Raw genomic sequence first — 26,133 nt, forward strand, 5'->3', positions numbered from 1 at the left:
TAACTTGTCATTTTGAATGACACCAACAATATGCAAAGTGGTAATGTCTCTAAAATCAAAAATTAACTATTAAAATGTGCAGTTTTATTCCTTCGGATAGTACTGAGCATTATACAAATAGCAATTATTTACTGTTCCTTTCTTCTTCCAACCCTTAATCCTATCAATTTTCCTTTCTTTTTCCAAATTTAATTTGACATTGAATGGCCCACTTTAATTTATATTTCCTTCTCAGTCTTTGTTTGGTTTCCTTCTCGGTCCTTCAATTTGGTTGTTTAAGGAGTACCACAGAAGTTATTGTTCACTCAGGTATTCTGCGCTTCACTCTGCTGATTTCTGATCCCTTTTTCAGAAAGTTACCATGTAAATGATTGAAAAACCGGAATTCGCAAGAGCAAGCCATAACAGACATTTGATGTCCTGTTATTAAAAAAAGACATCTCAGCGAGCATACTGCAATCTGTCAGAAATGATTGAATAATCTCCTTGTAAAACCAGTCCTTATGTTCGGTTTCTACCCAAAATTAAACTTAATCTTCAAAGTGATTTATATGCAAAAAAGGTATTTATGTGCAAAAATCATCATAATTAAGAGATTATTTAAGTAGGTGAAAATAAAATCATGTCAGTAATGATCGCCAAACTGGAAGATTATTTAAATGTAGAACCAATCCTTGTAACATTCATGGTATAAAGCAATAATCATACGATTAACTATTCACATGGGAAGAATTTCAAATGAATCGTTGAATGGCCGCTGGTGGTATCAAAGAATAAACAGTCCTGTTGCTTTTGAGATTATTTTTCCAATATTTCTGCTTATGACATAAAAGAATAAATTTAAGCACTTATAATATAGAACACTCTAACAGATATTCAGATTAAAGTTTAAAAAAATCAAAATTTTGGACTTTGATATACAGTACATCGCAGCTGGAAGATACATATGGAGTTGCATCTTGGGAATCCAGCCTGCCACTATATTGCTGGAATACAGTGCTGGGTGATTGTGAACATACCCTATTGCATTGAAAAAAATTGATTAATGTCAAAATACAGATATTTGCAGATGTTTGTGCAATGAACTAGGCCAAAGCTTTAATGCTCACAAGGCAAGTTATTTAAGATTAGATAATATTGTGCCAGTAAATTGTCATTAATATCCATCCATCTTTTTCTTTGTGTAGGCTCTTCAGTAAACAGCTTATTTTCAAACCTTTGATAAAATGGAGTTTGTAATGGTCTTTTTTTTGCTGCAAGTAGAAAGGGAGGTGGAACAGTTGAGTGCTAAGATTTTTAACAGCAATTAAAAATCTAATTGAAATGGGCCTGATATAATCGAGTGTCCTGAAAATGAGGCAACCCTATTTCGACATGTCATCGCCTATTTAAACACATTTTAAATAGCACATTTCAAATATTAAGTTGGTATAACTTATTCATTTAGCAGAAGTTCAAGTACTGTATTGTTTTTTATTCATTCACAGGATATGGCGACGCTGGCTAGGTCAGCATTTATTGCCGATCCCTAATTGCCCAGAGGGTTGTTAAGAATCAACCACATTGCTGAGAGTTTGGAGACACATGTAAACCAGACCAAGAAAGAATGGCAGTTTCCTTTGCTGTAAAACTTCAGCAAACCAGCAATAGATTTATAGTCATCAAACAATTATTCCAGAGCTTTTTTATTGAATTTAAATTCTAAAATCCTGCCATGGCAGATGTGATGTTGTATGTAGATGTCAATGGCTGGCTTTCATTAAATTTTGGACTGGTCAGTGGCATCTCGAGTCACCCAGTAGCAATATTGGGGCAGCCCAGGGACAAAGCAGCCAGTTGGAAGATTAGTCCAAAATGGTAGAGTTGGGAACCGTGGGTCTTGGGAGGAGTTTTTGATATAAATGTGGAGTCAAAGGAAACTTTTCTGATTCTCAGAGTCGCAAAAGGAGTAATTTTAATACAACTTGTTGGGACTTTTCAGCTGTATCGTTAACTTTTACTGAGTAGAGTGTTGGCAACACGTCTTTCACATGCCTTAAAATTTGAATTGGGGTGTTATGTACATTATTGTGACCTGATTTGTATGGACTGAAGAGGCACCCTTCTGGTTCAGGTAGGATTATTTATCTCCCAGCTTAGACCGCATTGGAAACGGTATAGCTGCAACACCAACCATCTCTATTTCAACTCCACTACCTGTTTCTTTCTATTGAGTTAAGGAAATTAATACTTCCCCTTATATTTTAATAAGTAACCATTTTCTCAACATCTGTGTTTGTTTAAATATGTTTATGTTATAGGGATTTTACTTCTCAAAATTGTTTTTGTATCTTTTTCTTAGTATTTCTCATATTGAGTCTTTCCTTGAACCACCTTGATCTTTGGTCCTTTTTAAAACTTCACTTTTTAGCTCCAACATGGATCTGCTTCTTTTCGATGAAGACAGAGCGGCTAGGTTCTTACAGTCTCCTTGACCACATAGCTGCCAACTCTCACTAGAGTTCATACATAAATTACAGCCACTTAACTGAAGTAACGGAGGGCTGCCAACTAGTTCTCACCAAGAGTTGATTCTTTCAGGCGAGGAAGGTTGATAACTGGTGGAAAATAAATAGCAGGGCTCATCATGCACTGCTGCTTTAGTTTCCTGTACTTTTCGCTTTAGGCTAGAATTCCAATCTAGCTCAGGATGGCAGAATCATCATCCTTCTCTGTTGGGTCTGAGTGTACATTGTGTTCCTGTATCATTCCTTCTTCGCCGATTTCAAAGCTAACTTCAAACTGAACAATCTCTATACTGTGCATCACCGCATTAAATTACTTGAGCCAATCTGTCAATTAATTCCTTGTGAACACCGAGGTCACAAACAGCACAAAAGGCCAATCTTTCCTACAGAGATTATAAAGATATTTGGCAAGGAAAGTATATCTAGTTTGTACAGGACATTGGTTAGACCACTTTTGGAATATTAAGTACAATTCTGGTCTCCCTCCTATAGGAAGGATGTTGTGAAACTTTAAAGTGTTCTGAAAAGATTTACAAGGATGTTGCCAGGATTGGAGAGTTTGAACTGCAGGGAGAGTCTGAACAGGCCGGGGTTGTTTTCCCTGGAATGCCAGAGGCTGAGGGGTGACCTTGTAGAAGTTTATTAAATCATGAGGGGCATGGATAGGGTAAGTAGACAAGGTCTTTTCCCTCAGGTGGGGGAGTCCAGAACTAGAGGGCATAGGTTTAGGGTGAAAGGAGAAAGATATAAACGTGACCTAAGAGGCAACTTTTTCACGTAGAGCGTATGCGTGTATGGAATTAGCAGAGGAAGTGGTGGAGGCTGGTACAATTACAACATTTAAAAAGCATCTGTATGGGTATATGAAAGGGAAGAGTTTTGAGGGATATGGGCAAAGAGCTGGCAAATGGGACTAGATTAGGTAAGAATATTTGGTAACCTGGACAAGTTGGATCGAAGGGTCTGTACATCTCCATGACTCTATACCTGATAAAGGAGTGCTTGAAATGGACACTGGTTGAATTACATATTAGACATTTAACAATGGGGGTCACTGAAATGAAGAGTAAATCATTTTTGAAAGGATCACATGGTTTAATTTTACTGTTGTGTTGAGACTTGTAAAAACTTCTGCACAATATAACAATGCTGTGATATTATGGTTTGCCATTTTGTTGTTTGGTTTTGATGGTTTTGTTTGCTTATTTTGGCTATTTTCAACTGTGTTTTTCCACAGTTTTTCATCTCTCCTTATCTAAAGAAAACAAACAGAGCTGAAGCAAAGTTGAAAACTGAACATCAGGCTGTGAAACAGCATGGTCACCAAACATTCAAACAATAAACCTGATCTTTCACAGAGCTCGGGGTGAGAGAACAATGAGGAGTTAGCTTTTTACGCCAAGCTGAAAATTCCTTACAAACTGCAGGAGACTGCACACAGAAGACCGCCATTGCCAAGTACTTTATAGGTCCCTGACAACCCATCAAAACCAAAGTAAACATGTTCTGAGCTGTTTTCTGAGCAGTTAGTCCCTGCACAAAACACTGTTTAGACCATTCACACTCGGTACAAATTGGTGGAAAGAATGTGCCACAGGCCTTGTCCGCTTGGACCTGAAAATTGCAAACAGAAGTCTGTTCCTAAATTTGGTCCCCGATTCCCTGATGAAGAAAGTGAATGTATTATAGCCACATTTGTGGATGATACAAAATTAGTTAGGAAGGTAAGTGGTGAAGATGATGCAAAGAGTCTTCAAGGGATAGGGACAGCTTAAGTGATCAGGCAAAAACTTGGAACATAACGTGGAAAAACATGGTGTTATGCACTTTGACAGAAAGAACAGAAGAGATGAATATTATTTAAATGGAGAAAGACTGCAGAAAGCGACAGCACTTAGGGATTTAGGAATCCTTGTGCATGATTTTCAAAAAGCTAGCATCCAAAATCAGCAGATAATAGGGCAAGTAAATGATGATGTTGGTCTTTATTTCAAAGGTAATAGAATAAAGAAAAAGGGAGATTTCACTACAACCATATGAGGAAGTAGTGAGACCACAACTGTAATATGGTGAACAGTTTTGGGCCTCTTTTTCTATGGAAATACAATGATGTTACAAGCAGTTCAGAAAAGGTTTACTAAGCTGAATCTGGTAACATTTTATAGAGAGAAATTGAGTAAGATGGGCATGCACTTATTGGAATTTAGAAGAATGAGAAGCGACCCTATTGAAACACACAAAGATTTTGAGGGAACTTGAAAGGATAAATGCGGAAAGGTTATTTCTCCATGTGGGAGCGTCTAGGACCAGAGGGCATAATCTCAGATTAAGGGGTTGCCCATTTAAAATAGAGATGAGTCAATAGTTCTTCTCTCAGAGGATAGTAAATTTGTGGAATTATGTACTGCAGAAGGATATTGAGCTGGGTCACTAACTCCAGTTGAGGTTGAGAGAAACCAATTTTTAATTAGTAAAGGAATCATGGATTATGGGAAAAAGGCAGGAAAATGGATTTGAAAGTGATCAATGATCTAATTGATTGGCAGAACAGATTTAATGGGCTGAATGGCATACTTTTATTCCGACACCTTCTGGTCTCATTTATGCAGTATGCTTTTTCAGATAAGGAACACGGATGTCTCTATTATTTAAATATAAGTCACGATGTGGAGGGGCCAGTGTTGGACTGGAGTGGACAAGGACAGAAGTCACATGACACTAGGTTACAGTCCAACAGGTTTATTTGAAATCTCAAGCTTTTGGAGCTGCAATTATTGGGTGGGATAGAGATTCTGCAGCAACTAGAAATTCTGTGGCCAGAGGATAAACTTGTTATTTGTTGTGTGTGTGCGCTATTTGCAGTTGGGTCCTGAGACATTCAGGGTGAGATTGGTCTACAGGAAATATGCTGACAAGTTGTGGACAATGGGGTGCTGTGAATTTTCATTATTGCCAATGAAGCTGAATGCTATCCAAAGTACGTATAAAAACACAAAATGTAACTCAACCTATTGCCACTTTCTTTGTTCCATGTCTCTGATTTTTCAAAAAAAAAATCACTGCCTGGAGTTCTAGCAACTCATGTCTGAACATCCAGTCAGTGCCCTGGGCCATTAGCTGCAGCAAAATCATACTCCAATACAATCTGCAACCTCATGCCTCGAAATATTCCCCACTCTACCATTACCTGTAAGCTAGGTGACCAACCTTATTTTAATGAAAAATGAGGCATCAACCTGGTGAAGCTACATCATAGTGCTACCTGCATGTCAAACAGCATAAAATATAAGGGGTAGACAGAGCTAAGCAATCCCAAAACCAGCAGTTACCTTCTTCCCAACCTCTCCGTCCCCACCCCCTCTCCGGCCTCTCACCCTCACCTTAACCTCCTTCCACCTATCACATTCCCAATGCCCCTCCCTCAAGTCCCTCCTCCCTACCTTTTATCTTAGCCTGCTTGGCACACCTTCCTCATTTCTGAAGAAGGGCTTATGCCCGAAACATCGATTCTCCTGCTCCTTGGATGCTGCCTGACCTGCTGCGCTTTTCCAGCAACACATTTTTCAGTTAGACTACTAGTCATGAATGGTGATGGACAATTGCATAAATCACTGGAAGAGGAGATTCCACAAACATCCCCATTCTCAATAATGGGGGAGCCCAACACATCAGTAAAAACAAGACTGAAGCATCTGCAACAAACGTTTGTCAGAAGTGCTGAGTAAGTGATCCATCTGGGCCTTTTTCAGAGGTTACCAACATCACAAATGTCAGTCTTTAGCCAATTCAATTCACTTCATGTGAAACAGCTGGAGACACTGGATACTAGAAAGGCTTTGGGCTCTGACAATATTCCAGCAATAGTACTGAAGATTTTGCAATGGCCAAATGCTGACTTCCCACCACCATTATCCTGGGGTGTCCTTTGACCAGAAATAGAACTAGACTAGCCATATAAATACCATGGCTGCAAGAGCAGCTGAGGCTAGGCATAAATATATACTGTCTGAGAAACAAATATATATCAGCACGTTATAAAATGAACCACATTTTCCACTAAAATGTACTTGGTAGCAACTTTCTCTCTCAAAGTAGTTTTCATGAAGGTTGTTACGCTCTGTAGTTAGACCAAAAACACAGAATATTTTCCATCTGTTAGAAAAACATACATGTGAAGAAGGAACAAGAGTAGGTCTTTGAGCCTACTCCACCATTCAATAAGATCACGGCTCATCTGATTTTGACCTCAACTCAACACTTCTGTTTTTTCCCCAATAATCTTTCATCCCCTTGGTAATCCTTCTATCTATCGTAAAAATATTTTAAGATTCTGCATCCACTGCCTTTTGAGGAAGGGTACTCCAAAGACACTCAATGTTCTGAGAGAAGAAAATGATTCCTCATCTCCTTTTTAAATGGATGACCCCTTATTTTTTAAAACTACAATTCCTAGTTCTAGGTTGTCCCACAACAGAAAGCATTCTTTCAACATCCACCTGGTCTAGTCCTTCAGGATCTTATACATTTCAACTAAGTTAATGCTGACTCTTGTAAACTCCAGTGCACACAGGCTAAGCCTGTCTAATCTTTCTCATATATCAATCTGTTCATACCAGATATAAAATATTAAATGATTGCTTTCTTTACTACTTTATCTAACATAAGGGCTAAAAGGGTGTCAAACCCAGAATAAGCCCATCTCTCTGTATACTGGTCAAACTCCTTAGAAATGCACACAGGGAATTGAGTCTAGGTGTAGTCTTGAATTAATGCATAGGGACTTTTTACACTGGAAATGGGTGCTGACGTAATTCAGAAGCTGCTTTAAAGTCAAATATTCAAATTGCAAATTTCTGTAATACTTTCCAGTATTGGTAACTAAAATAACTTATGGCAGTTTAAGAAACAGGAAAGAACAGAGAAAAGGAGTTCGTCTTCAGTAGAAGCTGAGCTGCCGAACATGTGAAAACTGCTCTGATGGGAGAGTGTAATTACTATTTGATAACTTTACATAGGATATATCCATTATAAATACTTTATCCAAGAAGATTTTGCAAAGGAAAACAAGAACAATGTGTTTTTCTTATCAGTAATAAAAAGAGTAGGAAGCAAGATTTTCTTATAAACATCTTTACTCAAAACAAGTAAATCCCAAGAGTAGGAAATCATTGGAAAAATTTTCCAATGAACTGCCTGGTGAAATAAAATGTCAGCTTTTTGTTGAGTCATTCAAGATAGAAATGTGTACATTTTGGCCAGTGTGGAGATCAAGAAATACTGGGAATTGTGCAGAAATATGTAGCTGTTGTGGAAGATCAGATATGATCTCACTGAATTGTGCAGCAGCCACAGGCTGATCCTACTGCCTTTATTCTCATTTTGTAGAACCTGATTAATTTCATCCTGTAAAAGTCATGGAGATTGAAAAATGGGCATGTTCTATAATGCTGGGCACTTTGCTTTACCAAGGTACTATCAGGATGACTTTGTTGAAAAAGACCCTGAATGTAGTCCAGAATATTGAGAGACTCTGGTGGAGACTGTCTCAAGCTGTCAATTATTATGCACGTCAATGAACACTGAGGAAATAAGAGTACATTGGAGTGAGGCAAACTTGGAACTGCTTATTTAAACAAGGCTGGCAATACAGATATGGCAGACGTGTGCCGTGGCTCTTAAAATATTTCATTTTTAGAATATCAACAAGGTGCAATCTTCAAGTAGCAAGTAAATGAAAAATCAATTAGTGCATTAGATACTGGGTCAACCCGATTGCAGGATAGGAAAGAATTTGAAAAGCATTGCAGGTATTCTAATTTGCAGGAAATGGACAGGAATGCATTTTTTTCAGCGATATCCCAAATTGGTGAGGACAGAGACAACAAGAAAAGTATGGAAGGTTTAGGGTTGGTCCCTGCATGTTTTTAGGATGGCACAAATTAATTAGGTCAATTGACCACCAAATTAAAATTGCATCTCCCCACTGTCCCTGATTTCAGGACCATTGGTAGGACCACTTCAGCCAGATTAAATTCAGGTAGGTATGTCTTACAGAATCTGACTAACAACAGGACCTTTGGATGAAGAAGCCACCAAGTGAAGTGGGCGGCATGGTGGCACAGTGGTTAGCACTGCTGTCTCACAGCACCAGGGACTCGGGTTCAATTCCCACCTCGAGCAACTATCTGTGTGGAGTTTGCACATTCTCCCCGTGTCTGCATGGGTTTTCTCTGGGTGCTCTGGTTTCCTCCCACAATCCAATGTTAGGTGAATTGGCCATTCGAAATTGCCCATAGTGTTAGGTGGAGAGGGGAATGGGTCTGGGTGGGTTTCTCTTTGGAGGGACAGAGTGGACTTGTTGGGCTGAAGGGCGTGTTTCCACACTGTAAGAAATCTAATCTAATCTGTTTCGACGGGAGACATTTACCTGTGTTTTTAGATGTTGTCTGAATGCCTTCACCTACGCTACATTGAATTACATTATGAATTTTCTTTTATGTTACTGTTTGATCAATAATATTGAACAAATGTTTAAAGTCTAAAGATATGTAGGTTAGATGGATCGGCTACACTAAATTGCCCATAGTATCCAGGGATGTGCGGGTTAGGTGGACTGGCAATGGGAAATGCAGGGTTATAGGGGTAGGGTAGGGGTGGGTCTTGGGGGGATGCTCTTCAGATGATTGGTATGGTCTTGACGAACCAAATGGCTTGCTCCTAAAAAGTGTAGGGATTCTATAATTCAATGATATGTTACGCTATATGGGATAAAATATTAATCATTCTGCATTAACTTTTTGCATCTACTTTTACTGGATTTTCATAACGACTCACTGTGAAAGAGAACAGAATCGTCCCTATCAGTCTGCTAATCCCAATAAATTAGCAGCTAGAAATTCATTCTTAACTTATAAAAACATAGTCATCTGTACTAAGTGACCTGGTTTTCACAAGCAAATGGTCTGGATGCCTGGAGAGAGATAAATCCCCGAATGGTAACATTGGGTCAGATGGCCTCTCGTGGGTTTCAGCAAAGCAAATTGAAGGCAGGTATGGAGCCCCTATGGAGCTGTTGGGTAAGGCATTTAATTATAATATTAGTTCTGTTCTGTTTTTAACATTGTTTCTGCACTTTGATTTATTCCCCAAGTTCTGTACAATCAATAGGATCATCAAGGCTAAACATATGGCAATGAATTGCTTCTTGAGTGAAACTGACAAGCTGGACAGCCTTTGATCAGTGAAACTGAAGAGCTCCACTCATGACCAGATACGAGGCTGCTTCTCACAGCATTTTGTTGTGGACTGAGTTTTCAATGTTCAATAGGAAATTGCCAACTTCTTGCAGTCGCTTTCCTCTGTCTTGCACTTTACCACTTACTTTATGCTACACTTCCCTACTGCAACATGGAGGCATCTCATGCAGCTTGACATTGTACCTGACAAAAGAGGGCTATCACCGGCCAAAGGAACAGCTCCAGTATCAGAAGTGGAAGCACAAATTGCTTTTGCTTCAACGATATGCTTTTCCACAAGGCAGAAGTGATAGAAATCCGGTTTTAAGGAGGCTCGACCTTCTTTACAGACCCGAAGATCTGCTCTTTTATTTGAGCACTACTGACTTAGAAAACTGAGGCATTGATTACAGATCATTTCCGACATCTGCAGACTTTTGGAACAAGACTTCCTTTCTAGATGACGGGAACTGCATGGACTGCAAATTGCTCTCAAAGAAACTGTCAACAAAGGGAAATCTCACCAGCCCCTACCTTCAATCTCTGCTGCTCTCCAAAGTTGTGTGCTCTCTTTTAGTGTAAGGAGAGAATTATATCTGATAACAATGACTTATGTGTCTAGCAGAGGAGGACATTGTCTGTGGATGATAAAAGTCTGATTTGGGGCACAACAAAGCAATATGATAAGGATGTTCGAGACTATAGAAACCACAGCAATGAGAAGAGTCATACAGATGCTACACCTGAGCTCTCTATCTCTTAACCCAGAGGTGCAGCTCGAGGATGCAAGGGGCTGCAGTGAAATATTGAAAGGAAGAATGACAGCTTCTCAGACTAAGAAAACATAAATGGAAATGGCCAAGGAACTCAGCAGAGTAGGACTGTGGTTCTTCCAACCTTGAAATTTTATTTTCTACCAATTCTCACTCAAAATTAATTTTACATACCCAATGGTAAAGAATTCCTCCATCCATTATTTTCCTTGATTTCCTTAAAACGTCTGCTATTCTCAAATCTGGCATTTTATTTCTCACCAATTCTGTGGCATGTCACACCTCCCAGATGTATGAACATTGTCTGTTGCTCCTTGGTATGAGTTTTACTGCAATGTGTCTGCCCAGCTAGTTCTGAACAAAAGCAACACAAAGCTATTGTGCCCCCCATAGTTGTCCCCTATAACACACAATGGTTTTGACAAGAAATAACAAAACTCCCTTGGTAGTTTGAATTGTCCCATTCAGGAATCCTGCCATGTAATTGAAATTTCTAGCTTCTGAATAGCTTTGATTCTGCAGCTCTGAACTCTTCTCATACACCGTGTTTTTAACATTGAAATGACAGCACGCAGCTGGAACCCTGATTTCCAGTAAGAAATCGTCCCCACTGAAAAATGCCCAATGTACAAGAGTGTACCTTTACACCTTCAAATGCAACCTAGCTTCTAGGAAAAGTAATTCTGCCAGCACAACCAATTATAAGAATCTTCACTGAATATTGATTCGTGTGCATTAATGCCAAGTACTTTAAAAAAAATCATAGTTGTAATTTCTCTTTTTTTTAAATTTCCTTTTTTTCTCTTTTCTTTCTTCCATGTATGATTTCATGCATGTCTGCATTGTGAAATTTGATCTCCTGGTTTTAGACACCTGAATAAAGCATCCCTTTGTTTTAACTTTAAGGATCATTCAAAAATTTGACTTCATAAATAGCAAATTTAGGCGATTACACCTCAGCCTAGCTTGAAAGTGAAAACAAAATGCAATAGGGAAAAAAACAAAATCATCCTCTATTATGGACAGAGCTAGCAAACCACAACATAATTTAATTCATCCTTCCCTTTTGTGCATGACATTTAAGAATCAGCCTCATACTGCCCGTTGGACTGCCTCCAATGTTCCTTCTGAAAGACAGAGACCAACCTGAACTTAATGCTTCAAAGACAGCCTCAACAAGGCTAGACGCAGATTGAAAATCAACTCCTTCCACTCATAAATCACAGCCATAAACATACATCCCAACATTTTCCTTCCTTTATTGAAGTAAATATGTAAATATGTCTCAACTGTTTTAATGCCTGAACTATCAAACCTTGTACATATTTTCAATACAATGTCAATCCCACTACATCAGAAAATAAATTACAAGACAAAAAAAGGTTGATTTCATTTACCATTCACAAACTTGCATGAAAATGACAGAATAATGATAAAGTAGACAGGCAGGAGGCTGCAAGCACGCAGCAAGCCAGGCAGCATCAGGAGGTGGAGAAGTCAACATTTTGGGTATAACCCTTCTTCAGGATTGGGGGTGGGTATGGAGGGAGCTGCAGATAAAGAAGATGGCGGGGGCAGGGTGGGGAGGTGGGGATAGGTGAAGACAGGCAGAGGGTACACCCTCGAGAGTTGTGTTACTGTAAAAGCACAGCATGTCAGGCAGCATCTGAGTAGCAGGAGGATCGACATTTGGGCTGGAGCCCTTCATTAGGAATGAGGAATTCCTGATGAAGGACTCCGGCCCAAAACTTCGATTCTCTTGCTCCTCAGATGCTGCCTGACATGCTGTGCTTTTCCAATAACATACTCTGGACTCTGATCTCCAGCATCTGCAGTCCTCACTTTCTCCTAACAGGTACAACCTGGTTGGTCAGTAGGAGGAATGAATCCGGTGGGTGGCAGGGAGCAGTTGGAAGGGAGGGGGAGGGGCTGGGAAGGAATTCAGGGGATACGAAGGGGGGTTATTTGAAATTGGAGAACTCAATGTTGAGTCCTCTGAGCTGTAGGGTGCCCAGACAGAAGATAAGGTGTTGTTCCTCCAATAGGAGCTGTAGTTTGTCTTGGCAATGGAGGAGGCCAAGGATGGTCATGTCGGAAAGGGAGGGTTTGGGGGAATTAAAATGGGTGGTGACTGGGAGGCCCGGTCAGTCCCTGCGGACCTGGATGCTATGCTCAGCAAACCATTCCCCAAGTTTGCATTTCGTCTCCCCAATGCAGAGAAGACCACATCGGGAGCACCTGATACAGTAAAGTAGGTTGGAAGAGAGGCAGGTGAACCTCTGTCTCGCCTGGAAGGACTGTTTGGGGCCCTGGATGGAGGTGATGGTGCACCAGCAGGTTTTGCATCTTTTCTGGTTGCAGGTACCTTGATGCAGGAGTGGCATGAATGAAGGACTGTCGGAAGGAATGGTCCTTGTGGAAGGCAGAGAAGGGTGGGGAGGGGAAGATGTTCTTGGTGATGGAGTCTATTTGGAGTTGGCATAAGTGTTTGAGGATGATGCATTGGATGCGGAGACAAGTGGAGTGGTAGGTGAGGACAAGGAGGACTCTGTCTTTATTGCATTGGCGGGGGGTTTAGGAGTGGTGAAATGGGGAATGGAGGTGGTGTGTGGGGGAGGACTGTCTGGATGACAGAGGGAGGAAAAGCACGTTGTTCAAAATAGGTGGACATCTGGGATGCTTGAGAGTGGAATGTCTCCCCATCCGAGCAGATGCAGCGGTGGCAGAGGACTTGGGATAATGCGATGGAGTTCTTACAGGATACTGGTGAGAGGAGGTGTAGTTCAGGTAGTTATGGGAGTCTGTAGGTTTGTAGTAGACATCCGTCTGGCTAATCATTGCAATCAATTTTGTGTTCAACACTTTCAAATTTCCTGGCTTTATAATAACTTGTTAAACTCCAACTGAGCTAACTTTTTCAGCTTCTCTCTCTTCAACTTATTGCACCAATTAGCATCATTAGCCAAGACAACGTAGTTGGTATCATCTGCAAATTTCAGATATTAAAACCGTATCCTCTGGGTCTTTCATAAAAATGAAAAGCAACAGCGATACTGACATTAACCTAGTGGTACTCTACTTGGAACTGACCCGTTCTCACAACTTAGTGATTTCTTTTCTCTACTTTTAAGGCATTCTTTAATTCAACTTAACAATATTTAATCTATTCTATGAATACACATATTGTAAATTAGATTAAAAATGAGATGTTCAAATGATTCTTAAAAATTTATGTAGATTCATGACATAAGCTTTGTCATTAGCTTAAAAACATTCAACAGATTGGCGAAACACAAGCCACCCTGTCTCGACTCAGATTCAGTCTCTACCTCATTTTGCTAGATGATCCCTGACAGTATTCTTGATTAAGGTCTGAATACTTTCCTTACACGCTCAGGAGTTTGCACTTTGAGACTTTATCCCTTAACAGTACCTGCAAATTGCTCAGGCACATCCACCAGATATATTGAGGATAAGTGTTAGACCTTGAAGATTTACCTTAAATTTTCTTTTGTTATCGAATACGTCTTTTGGTCTAATGACCGCGCCGAGTCTTTCGTGTCCATTTGCTAAACTCGAAGCAATTGTTCATTATTTACACACCCTTGCCAATCTTTTATAAATTCAAAAAGCTAATTTTGTGCATACAGAATTTGATTTTTCACTGTCCAAATCACATCAGTCTTTAAAAGTTGTGTGCTGATGCTGTGCAGATGTTTGCATTTTATAGGTTAAATACAAGAAACAGCAGTCAATCTAAATTACAGTAACAGCGATCACATTTGTCATGAACCTAATTGCAGTAACTAAAAGAATTTGGATGGCACCTGCCCTATAAATAAATGTCAGCTTTTTGTGAACATCAATTAATCAGCACAATAGGATACTCACGTTTGCAAGATCGGCCATCGCCCTGCATTGTCCCTGGGCAACTTCCACACTTGTAAGATCCAAAATTATTGAAACAAGCGACTCCAGGAAAGCATGCAGCCTTTTTGCATTCATTAATATCTTCTTGACATGCAAACCCTGTAACACAGTGTAGAACAAATGAGTAACACAGTGTTTGACATTAACAAATAAGGAGAAAATTGACTAGTTATCATTTTTGCATTGACACAAATTTATTGAAGTCAGTTATTTGGCTTGAATAATTAATCAAATTTGTTGGGAAATACATTGTACGTGTATCAGTATTCAAAATATGGAAAGAATAGATTGATTTATGTATCTTTCAAACTTATTTTAATTCCGCCCTCGCATAACACCACTACTTAGGGGGTTTTCATTTCCGTGAAAGAAAAGTCAAAATATTTTGGATGATGGAAATCTGAAACAAAAACAAAAATTTCTGTGTACATTCTCCATCAGTGTGTTTCCATATTATACTTGGTTAGGTCTTTGTTGATTTTCTCTTCCCCTATACTTTCCCCAAGCATTACTTCATCATTATTGATTATAATCTTTCTCTCAATTCCATTTCTCATCCCTGCTGATATCACACCTCAACAACATTGTCTATTTTTATCTCTGTCCTCTGCAGTTTCGCTACTCTAGAAACACATAATCCCTACTCTTTGTCTTTCTGTTTTTGATTTATTATTGTCACATGTACAGAGATATAGTGGAAAGTATCATTTTGCCGTGCTATCCAGACAAATCACACCTTCCTTAAATCATCAGGGTTTTAAAACAGAATACAGAATATAGTGTTACAGCTGCCAAGAGGGTACAGAGAAAGATCAACTTTAATATATGAGAGTCCATTCAAAAGTGTGGTAATATGGGAGAAGAAGCTGTTCTTGAAGCTGTTGATAAACGTTTTCAAACATTTGTATCTTCTGCCTGACAGCAGAGGGTGGTGGATGACAGTATAACCGGGTGAGAGGGGTCTTTGATTATGTTGTCTGCTTTCTCAAGGCTGCGGGAAACGAAAACAGAGTCAATAGAAGGAAGGCTGGTTTTCACGATGGACTGGGCTGTGTTCACAGATCTGAGTTTTTGTGGATTGGGCAGAGCAGTTGCCATACCAAGCTGTGATGCATTTGGATAGGATGCTTCCAAAGATACATCTACAAAACTTGATAAAGGTCATTGTGGACATGTCAAATTTCCTTTGCTTTCTGTGCAAGTAGACGCATTGGTGGTGCTTTCTTGACTGTAGCATTAATATGGGTGGACCAGGATAGATTGCTGGTGATATTTACTCCTAGGAACTTGAAGTTCTCAACTACTTCCAACTCAGCACCATTGAAACAGACAGGGATATGTCCTCCACTCCACTTCCTTAAGTTGATGACCAGCTCCTTCATTTTGCTGACATTGAGGGAGAGATTATTGTCTTTACACCATGCCACTAAGCTCTCTAACTCATTTTTGTACTCGGTTTTGTCTTTTTTTAAAATCCAACTCACTATGGTGGTCTCATCAGTAAATTTAAAAATGGAGCAAGTGCTAAATTTAGCCACACAGATATGAGCATTTTAAAGAGTATAGTAAGGGGCTGAGTATGTGGCCTTGCAGGGCAGTGGGGTTGAGGGTTATTGTGGGGGAGGTCTTGTCAGCTATTGCTACTGATTGTGGTCTATGGGTCAGGAAGTTGAAGATCCAGTTGCAGAGGGGACAACAGAGTCATAGGTCTCAGAGCTTGGAGATGCGTTTGGTTGGAATTATGCTGTTGATAACAGAGCTAAAATCAATAAATAGGAGTCTGATATAGATATCCTTGTTATCGAGATGTTTCAGGGATAAGTGTTGGGCCAAGGAGATGGCATCTGATGTGGACCTAACGTGATGGCAGGCGAATTGTATTAAATCAAGGTAATCTGGGAGTCCGGAGTTGATATGTGCCATTATTAACCTCTCAAAGCACTTCAGAATGATTGATGTCATAACCACTGGCTGGTAGTCACTAAAGCACATTGCCTGATTTGTCTTTGGCATTGGGATGATAGTGGTCTTCAGGTGGGAACTTCACCTTGTTGTAAGGAGAGGTTAAAGATGTTTGCAAATACTGTAAATGCCACGCAGGATCTCAGTGCCCTGCTGGGAACTCCATCCAGACCAGTTGCTTTCTGTGGGTTCACTTTCAGGAAGGCCAATCTGACATCTGCGGTGGTGACCATGGGGACAGGTGCACCCGAGGTTGACAGGCAACTGACATCGTTTCAATATCATTGCCAGAGTCTTCAGCAGTCTTAGCTCTAATGCTTGCAACTTCTTCATTAAATCCTTCTGATTTTTGTTTGCTTTTAAAAACTCACCATAAGACATTTAATAATACATTTAATTATCTCTCCTAACTATCCTTTACTACTTGTAATCTGTTTCTTCATTGTATCATTCGAGTTTAGAAGGGTGAAGGGAGATCTAACAGAAACTTACAAGATAATGCATGACTTAGAAAGGGTGGACCTGGGAATTTGTTTCTGTCAGGCTGGGAGACTAGGACCCGTGGGCACAGCCTTAGAATTAGAGGGGGTCAATTTAGAATGGAAATGAGGAGACATTTCTTCAGCCAGAGAGTGGTGGGCCTGTGGAATTCATTGCCACGGAGCACAGTGGAGACTGGGACTTTGGGGGCCTTCAAGGCAGAGATTGATAAATTCTTAATCTCACAAGGAATTAAGGGCTACAGGGAGAATGTGGGTAAGTGGCACTGAAATGGCCAGCAGCCATGATTGAATGGTGGAGCAGACTCGATGGGCTGAATGGCCTTATTTCCACTCCTATTTCTTATGGTCTTCATTATCACAAGGGCGCATAATTTTAAGTTGACTGGAAGACGGTTTAGGGGAGATGTCAGAGGTTGGTTCTTTACACAGAGAGGTAGGTACGTGGAATGTACTGTCAGCAGTGGTAGTAGAGTCAGATACATTAGGGACATTTAAGCAACTCCTGGATAGGCAAGTGGTAGATAGTAAAAAGTGGGGTATGTAGGTTAGTTTGATGTTAGAGTAGGATAAAAAGTTGCCACAACATCGAGGGCCGAAGGGCCTGTACTGTGCTATGTTCTATTACGATAATGTCTTCATTGTTTGAGATGCTATCTAAATTGATGTCATGATCGTTGTTGTCCAGGAGTAACCGAGTATTCTTTCGAAGAACCCAGCATACTGTTGTCATTCATTCGAATAATCAAACAGAGCTTATTCAAAATTGACTTGGACATTTTCATTGTAAGAGCAGTACTTTTCTTTGTGAAAATAACTTGTCTAAAATAACAGCTATCAAAATATCTCAACTTTTAAAAAAATCTTATCACTTAAAATTACCAATTTTGAAAGAAACTAAAACTCTCAAGGACCTATAATAGCATTTTGCCAACTTTTTATCCTACCTTGCTCAGCAGCCTCCCGTGTGGCACCTTATCAAAGGCCTTTTGGAAGTCTAGATAGACCACATCCACTGGGTTTCCCCGGTCTAACCTTTTGAAAGGATGGAAGTACCATCCTTTTAAATGTTGTAATTGTAATTTAAATATTGTAATTGTATCAGCTTCCACCACTTCCTCTGGCAGCTCATTCTGTACACGCACTACCCTGTGCATGAAAAAGTTGCCCCTTAGGTCCCTTCTAAATCTTTCCCTTTTCACCTTAAACCTATTCTGCCTAGTTTTGGACTCTCTCACTCCAGGGAAAAGACCTTGGCTATTCACCCAATTCATGCCCCTCATGATTTTATAAACCTCTGTAAGGTTAGCACTCAGCCTCAGACTCTCCAAGTAGCCCCAGCCTATTCAGTTTCTCCCAATAGCTCAAACCCTCCAATCCTGGCAACACCCTTGTAAATGTTTTCTGAACCCTTTCAAGTTTCACAACATCCTTCCTGTAGCAGTGGGACCAGAAATACAAGCAGTATTTCAAAAGTGGTATCTTGAGAATTGTCAGGGAAGAGAACCAATTTCACAAAGGTAAGTGGATGAAAATGGCAGCAGAACAAGTATTGCTTGATTTGTGATCGAGGGATATTCATTTCTCACTTGCTGCCAAAAGTGATTCAATAAAATCTCTATGAATTGGAATTTGAGGGTGCGATCACTCTTCAGATCCAGGATTCTTCTTTTTTGCTTCAAAGAGAAGCTCATAGATGGTTTCTCATACTGTACATTGGACACAAAGCCTTTCACATTCTCTGTCATTGCAGCTGTACCATTAATGCATCCACTTATGCAGTTCTGCCATGGAAATCTGTTTGTTCTGAAATACTCCTTGGTGCATCTGAATATTTCTCCTCTTGTCATGTGCTGGGGATTTATTTTGCAGGATAAATAATGCTCTTACACCTCATCCTCCTCAGCAATCCAAACAACTGCAATCAACTGCACATCACCATCAAATCTATAAAATTATCATTCTCCACAGATGGACCTTTGAATTTTCTGGATAAGTTTTGATTCAATGTCTTGTGACATGTCTTTAATGCACCTGCTATTGGTATTGTTTGAAAGTGGAACTCTTGCCATGCTTCTCTGCCAATCAGAGCATAGGCAATTTCCTGGCAAGCTGGCAGAATCAGGATTGCAACAATTGCAAAAAGCTGTGGCTCTTTACATCATTCAACCAAATATTGAACAGTTGACACAACCTCACATTAAAATTCTTGTTAAAAAAGTGAAGATATTTCTCATTAATATCCTAATTTCTATTCAAATACATGTTATCTATTGCATTGTTAGTATTGATTATTTTAAAATGATTTGGTGTGTCATGAAAAGTGCGAGACATTGAAAGTTTTGGTTTTGGCAATTAATCCTAAACACTATAGCTGGCCTTTTATGCACAATTCAATACTTTTACTATTGTTCTCATTGAAACAACTTTTTGCTTTGCATCTTGTTCTTGCAACCTTTTGAAGTAACTGATATCCTTTTGGAGATAAGTGGGGTGCTTTGTGAAGAGGTGTTGTTTCAGTTTCCATGGAATCATGGCTTCATTTGATAACTCATCTTAACAATTCAAATTGAGGAGCTGTGGGATTATCAAACCAAATGAATCCAAATGGTAGGAATCCTCATGGTACTGTTTTGTACCTTGGTCTTCTTGTCTGTTGACTCATTGCTGCTGTTTTGCAAATCCACCAGTGCATCTAATGTGACTCCCTTTTCAGAAAGATATCTGAGATTGTGGGTTAATTTCTGCATCTAAATCTGGTAAATGGCGTGTCTTTATAGACTGTACATAAGACATGCAATGAACCTAATAATCTAAATCTGGACTGTCCAAACTATGGTCCAACAACATTGTCTATCGCCATGATCAGCAGGTTTTACAATTTTCTGGGTAAGATACAATTTTTCCAGCTGAAACACCACACAAAATATGCGGTTAGATTAGTTCTACATACATGTGTGAATAGATATTTCTTACATTGACCTTAAACAACAATCACCTGAGATTGAGTTTAACTAACACTCATCTTGGTGACATTCTGCAACTCACAACCATAAATCTCAAAACCAATATCACCCAGATGTTGAAGTCCATCCAGGATGGGCAATAAATACTGGTTTAGCCAGCAACACCCACATCTTGTAAATAAATTTGAAACATGAATATAAAGTCTCAGTAGCACACTTTACATTACTTTATGATGAGTGAGTGTTCATGGTTTTCACAGGTTGTTTGTCAACACTGTCAAATCATGCACAGAGTGTGTTTTTACAGCTCGTAATTCTGCTTATGTAATATAGGTTGTTTATACATGTGGCCTTTCATTTAGTGCCTGATAATTAATGTGGTCCTCAAGCAAAAAGCTTGAACTACCCGAATTTGAATTGTCGCTGTCTTTTCACACATTATTATTTTTGAAGAAAAAGCAAATCTCTGTTCTTTGCTGTGAAAATTAAATTTACAAGCATGCCAACATCAACAACACAGAATAAAGACCACCGAGAAAGCTAAGATTGACAACTTCTAATGGAATTCAAAATTTCAAGTGCTTTTGTATACTCCATCAGAACTCCTGAATAGTGTAACTTTCATCTGACCAATGGTGATATTGTATTGATATAATAAGCAACCATGTCATCAATACCATGGCAACCCTTAGCAGCTGAGTACTGGATCTCCCAGAAGTTATTGTGGCTATGTAAATAACTCCACTTGGCAGACAGAGTGCTACCCCCGATGAAGACAGATAAAAATTCCTGCTATACTTTGCATTAAAGCGAAAATAAATTAAAACTGAAAATTTACAACTCTATGAAATTGATGGGAAATTGACATTAGCAAATAAAAATTACTCTATAATTGCAAAAATGTTACGGCGCACTGTAGGCCATGGTGCACCATTTGGGAAATGGTGACCAATAGCATACTGCCATTCTTAACACTTCTTGCGCTAATAAAGCGGCAGATTTTAACAGTATTACATGCTGATCAGGCAGCAGCCTGGTGTAAATTGCAAACTGATGTGTGTGCATATCCTACCTCTTCAACAATTCCAAAATCTCTCAAGCCATTTTACACATCCCATTTTGGGAAGCTTTTTTACAATTTTATTAGTTTATAGGCATTTCCTGGCCACTGTGCAAACTAATGTTGATGGCATATGGATTGATCATTATATCTGCTGCTTGGTCATGGTGTAGCAATGCCTGTCGAAATGATCAAAATGATAATGGTAGGGATAGTGGGGAAATCCAGCTGAAGCATGAGTCATGTCACAGAGCAAAATTGTCTTTCTCCATGAATAAATTGTAAAACCTTCATGGAACATTGAGATAGGGAATCAAATTAATTTACATCCATGCAGGCTCTGAATAACAACATAGACAGGACTGAAGGGTACTTCAAGACCTAGCCATTTACTTGGAGCATACCGCAAAACCAGAAGTCACAGAACAGAGTAGGCCATTCAGCCCGCTGAGTTTGCTCCACCATTCAATGAGATCATGGCTGATTTAAGTTGGGTCATGAACAATTTAGCTTTGGCCTTATATCCCCTCACCGAACTGCATCAACATGTTACCTTGCAGTGTAGTAGAAATGAAGTGTGGCTGGGCCGTTGAGGGAAAGGAGACATGGGAGGCAAGATTCCCACATGATTTTTTTTCCAATCACCCCCAAATTCCAAGATCAATACTTGATACGCTGATCACTCTCCTCGACACTGTGTTTGTTCTTGCAATGGGGCCCCAGGTGCAGAATGCTTTGGACTCCAACACCCAAAACTTGCCAGCTAACTGCCTCTCTGCAAACAGAGCTAGCATCTGAGCAGCCTCCCGGCAACGCCCCCCCCCCCCCCGCCAAACCTCCTGAAGGTGCTGGAGCTGTAACTATATTGCAGCCAGTAAGAAAAAGAAACATAAAAGCCTTGCAGTTCACAAAACTATGCATCAGCAAAGGTGGCATTTGACCAATTAGTTTGCCGTGTTTATGTTGTATTATACAAATAAAAACTGCATAATTTTTCAGTGATGCTTGGTTGCTGAGAAGATACCTTTTCAGCTACTTATTGAAGAATGAAAAACATTGATGACAATGGACAAGGGTGAATGGAACATAGGAATACGAGTAGGCAATTCAACTCCTCGAGCCTATTCTGCCATTCAGAGTGATCATGGCTAACGTTAGACCTAACTCCATACACCAGCCTTTGACCCATATCCCTTAATACATTTACTTAATTAAAAAAAAATCAATCTCATCCTGATCTCTAGGATCATCTGCAGATTGTGTGTGCACGCCAGATACCTTGTTTCTCCTGAAGTACCAAAACCTCACCACTGCAGAGTACTGTGTGGTGCACAGCACACCACAATCGTTTTGGAAGCTCCAGCTAGACAGGACTGAAGGGTACTTCAAGACCTAGCCATTTACTTGGCGCATACCGCAAAACCAGAAGTCACAGGAACAGAGTAGGCCATTCAGCCCGCTGAGTTTGCTCCACCATTCAATGAGATCATGGCTGATTTAATAACCCTCAACTTCACTTTCCTGTCTTTTCTTCTTAACCCTTTATTGCCTTAATAGTGAAAAGTCTACCCCAGCTGAAAATGTGTTGCTGGAAAAGCGCAGCAGGTCAGGCAGCATCCAAGGAGCAGGAAAATCGACATTTCGGGCATGAGCCCTTCTTCCGGAATCTACCCCAGCCTTGCATAGAAAGTAAGTAACTGAAATATCACGTGATGATATGCCTAACATTGCTTTCAGACTTCACTGGTCAAATATCTCACAGCTGTTTGTCAGCCAGGTTCTACTGGCTGCCCTTTGTCTCCTAGCAACCCATTCCTCCAAAAAAGGTCAGGAGCTTGGATTAGCACAAGATAAAAGTATCATGGGAGTTGCGTGGAAGTCTGCAAAACACCTGTTAAAGCCATTTCCTGTAGTTGCATAAAATGGAATGTTCCCTGCAGTTTGTGTCAAATCTTGGTGGATCAAATTATCACATGCATGCAGTTAATAACAAGCTACACTCGTGTGAAACCAGTCAGAGATGCAAAACTGAGGGGCAGTTCACTCTGACCAGCATCAGTGCAGGCAAAGTTAATGTTAACTGCTGGCCCTAGCAACAACAATCTTATCACCTGACATATGAATGTGCGTATGTTATTATTTACATAGGAAATCCCAGACATCTCTCTAGTAACAGCCTGGAAGAACTAAGATACAAAGCAAGTTGAATAAGTAGACACTTTCCCAATAGGTAATGCATAGACATATGGTCTAGATGAACAGACTTCCTTCTCCATTTGATATGACCATTTTAGCAACTGCAAACACATCTCCTACAAGTGGTCAACTACAGACCTCCTGCAGGTCTGTCATCAACAGGCTACAATGACGTGACCCCTTCTCAAGCTGAGAGGTTCAATAACTCATAAATCAACTAAGCCCTTCCCAGGGGATCAAAGAGATCAGCTGTCAGCACTGAGAATTTATTGATGTTCACACTCATAACCTTTAATCAGCCTCGTGAATTGCCTCACATTCCAGTGAACGGTAATTTTCAAAAAGCACAGGAAATCCGTGAATTTGAGGCTGACTTCAAATGAAATCTTGCTGAAACTGCTGAACTTAAATTTTGTATGCAGTAAGTTTTGTCGCTAAAGGAATTTCCACACACGCACTAAGACAAGATCAAGTTATTGGCGCTGCTGTTTTGGGCAATTAGAACACTCCCAAACCTCAACACACTCACTTTACAATTAAAATTCTCCACCCCCAATGCCATCACCTGGGTTTGGAGGAGTTAGAATATCTGGATCTTTGGGCCAGATTGTACTTGGAACATGTATATTGAGGTACAGTAATTTATGAGAGAATGATGAGTTGCATATCATAATGTGAAGGCTGGAGACGATGTTAAATAGTTAACATTAATAATGAGAAATTAAGTTTATTATTGATGAATGGGTCCAGTTATGCTTTGCAATTTCTAACTTTCAAAAGGCATACTTAGGTGTTTGCACTCAGCAGTTGTATTTGATTTTGCATATTTGGAAAATTGCCTTGGTGCTTTACTGAAATAAAAGCCAGCATATCTTTTAAGTTCAGAGCAAGCATTAGCTCAAAATTTTATCCTAGGTGTAATACCCACCGGAGGCTGTTGCATCCTTAAGTTTACTCTGGCTTCAATATAACTGAAAACATTATGAAGTCAAATTTTCCATTCTAAAACTGATGTTTTAAATCCACACATCTGTTGTACTGTCCATAAGGTTTTCCTGTTATATACAGCTAGCAAGACAGAGAGCATTGGAGGGGAGGTTAACAGAAGCATGAAAAAACTTTTGAAAAGGTAAATAAGCAACTTTTCTCTCCTACTAGTTGGGAAATTACTAACAAACATAGCCTGAATAACACTGGAAAGTGCCAAGGCAAAAGTTAAGGAGATATTGCTCACAGTGAGCTATTAGAACTTAAATACTTTAAGCACAAGCAATTACTGAGGCAGAAAGTACAATCACATGAGATGGAATCTGACAAGTCTTTGAAAAGAATAGAAAACAATTTGGGGAAAAGTGCCGAATGGACAGCAATAACTGAAAAGGATTGGAATGAACAACTTCAACAGTAGAGATAACAAGGCAGGTAGTGTGAACCTCCCTTTATAATACACCTACTTAATGGTACACTGCAATGATAAATATTATTTTATCCTTGTGAAACTACAAGGAAATTTGGCATGTCTGTAAAGACTCTTATCAATTTTTATACATGTATCAAGGAAGCATTCTATCCAAATGCACCGCAGCTTGGTATGACAACTGCTCTGCCCAGGACTGTCGGAACACAGCCTAGTCCATCACGCAAGCCAACATTCTATCCACTGACTTGGAAAGGCAGCCACCATAATCAAAGGCCCATCCCACCCTGGTTATATTATCTTCTAACCTTTTCTGTTGGGCAGAATGTACAAAAGCTTAAACACAAGTACCAACAAATTCAAGAAGAGCTTCTTCCCCATTGTTATCAAACCTCTGAATGGACCTCTCAAATTTCAAATTTAATGTTGATCGTGCTCTTTGTGCACCTTCTCTGCAGTGGCTTGCATTCCTCGCTCCCTTATGCAATTTGTATCGTATAATCTGCCTGTACTGCACGTAAAACAAAAAACTTTTCAACCTTTTGCATTCCAGTGAAAATGAACCTAGTCTAACCAACCTTTCTTCATAGCTGAAATATCCCAAACCAGGCAACATCCTGGTAAATTTTTTTTGTACCCACTCCAAAGCATCCACATCCTTCTTGTAATTGGTGACCGGAACGGTACACAATATTCCAAGTGTGGCCTAACTAAAATTTTATAAATCTCAGCATAACTTGCCTACCCTGATACTCAATGACCCTTCTAATGAAGGCACACATGCCTTAAGCCTTTTTACTACCTTATCTACCTGCATTGCCACCTTCAGTGATCTGTGGATCTGCACACCCAGATTCCTTTGCATATCAATCCTCCTAAGGGTTCTGCCATTCACTGTATAATTTCCATCTGTACTTGACCATCCAAAATGCATCACCTCACATCTGTCCACATTAAATTCCATCTGCCTCCAGCTAATCTATATCCTGCTGTATTCTCTGATAATCCTCCTCACTATCTGCAACTCCACCAATCTTTGTATCATCCGCAAACGTACTAATTAGACCAGCTACATTTTCCTCCAAATCATTTATGTAGATCATGGACAGCAGAGGTCCCGACACTGATCTCTGTGGAACACCACTAGCCACAACCCTCTATTGTGAAAAGCATCCTTCCACTGCTACCCTCTGTCTCTTAAGACTAAGCCAGTTCTGTATCAAACTTGCCAGCTCACCCTGCTACCATGTGACTTCAGCTTTTGTACCAGTCTGCCATGAGGGACCTTGTCAAAGGCTTTACTGACGTCCACGTAGACAACATCAACCACTTTTCCCCGATCAATCATCTTCATCACCTCCTCAAAAGCTTGATTAAATTAGTGAGGCACAATCTCCCTCACACAAACCGATGCTGTCTATCTCTAATAAGTCCATTTGTTTCTAAATATGTCAATAGATCTTGTCCCCTGAGAATCTTTTCATAATAATTTCTCAACCACCAGTATGAGTCTCACAGGCCTGTAATTTCCAGGATTATTCCTGCTACCCTTCTTAAATAATGGGACAACACTGGCTATTTTCCAGT

At 39.8% G+C, this 26,133-nt stretch overlaps 1 protein-coding gene across 6 annotated transcripts in view; it reads right to left on the bottom strand.

Annotated features, from left to right (window-relative positions):
- Positions 1-26,133, bottom strand: part of LOC122551720 (von Willebrand factor D and EGF domain-containing protein-like) — a 279,402-nt gene that overhangs the window by 47,719 nt on the left and 205,550 nt on the right. For all 6 annotated transcript variants that reach the window (XM_043694082.1, XM_043694080.1, XM_043694081.1 and 3 more), the window contains one exon: positions 14,407-14,544. In XM_043694082.1, coding sequence (XP_043550017.1) covers positions 14,407-14,544 — 138 coding nt within the window. The remainder of the gene's footprint in view (positions 1-14,406; positions 14,545-26,133) is intronic.

This window comes from Chiloscyllium plagiosum, chromosome 7, assembly GCF_004010195.1.
Source record: "Chiloscyllium plagiosum isolate BGI_BamShark_2017 chromosome 7, ASM401019v2, whole genome shotgun sequence".
Classification (NCBI taxonomy): Eukaryota; Metazoa; Chordata; class Chondrichthyes; order Orectolobiformes; family Hemiscylliidae; genus Chiloscyllium; species Chiloscyllium plagiosum.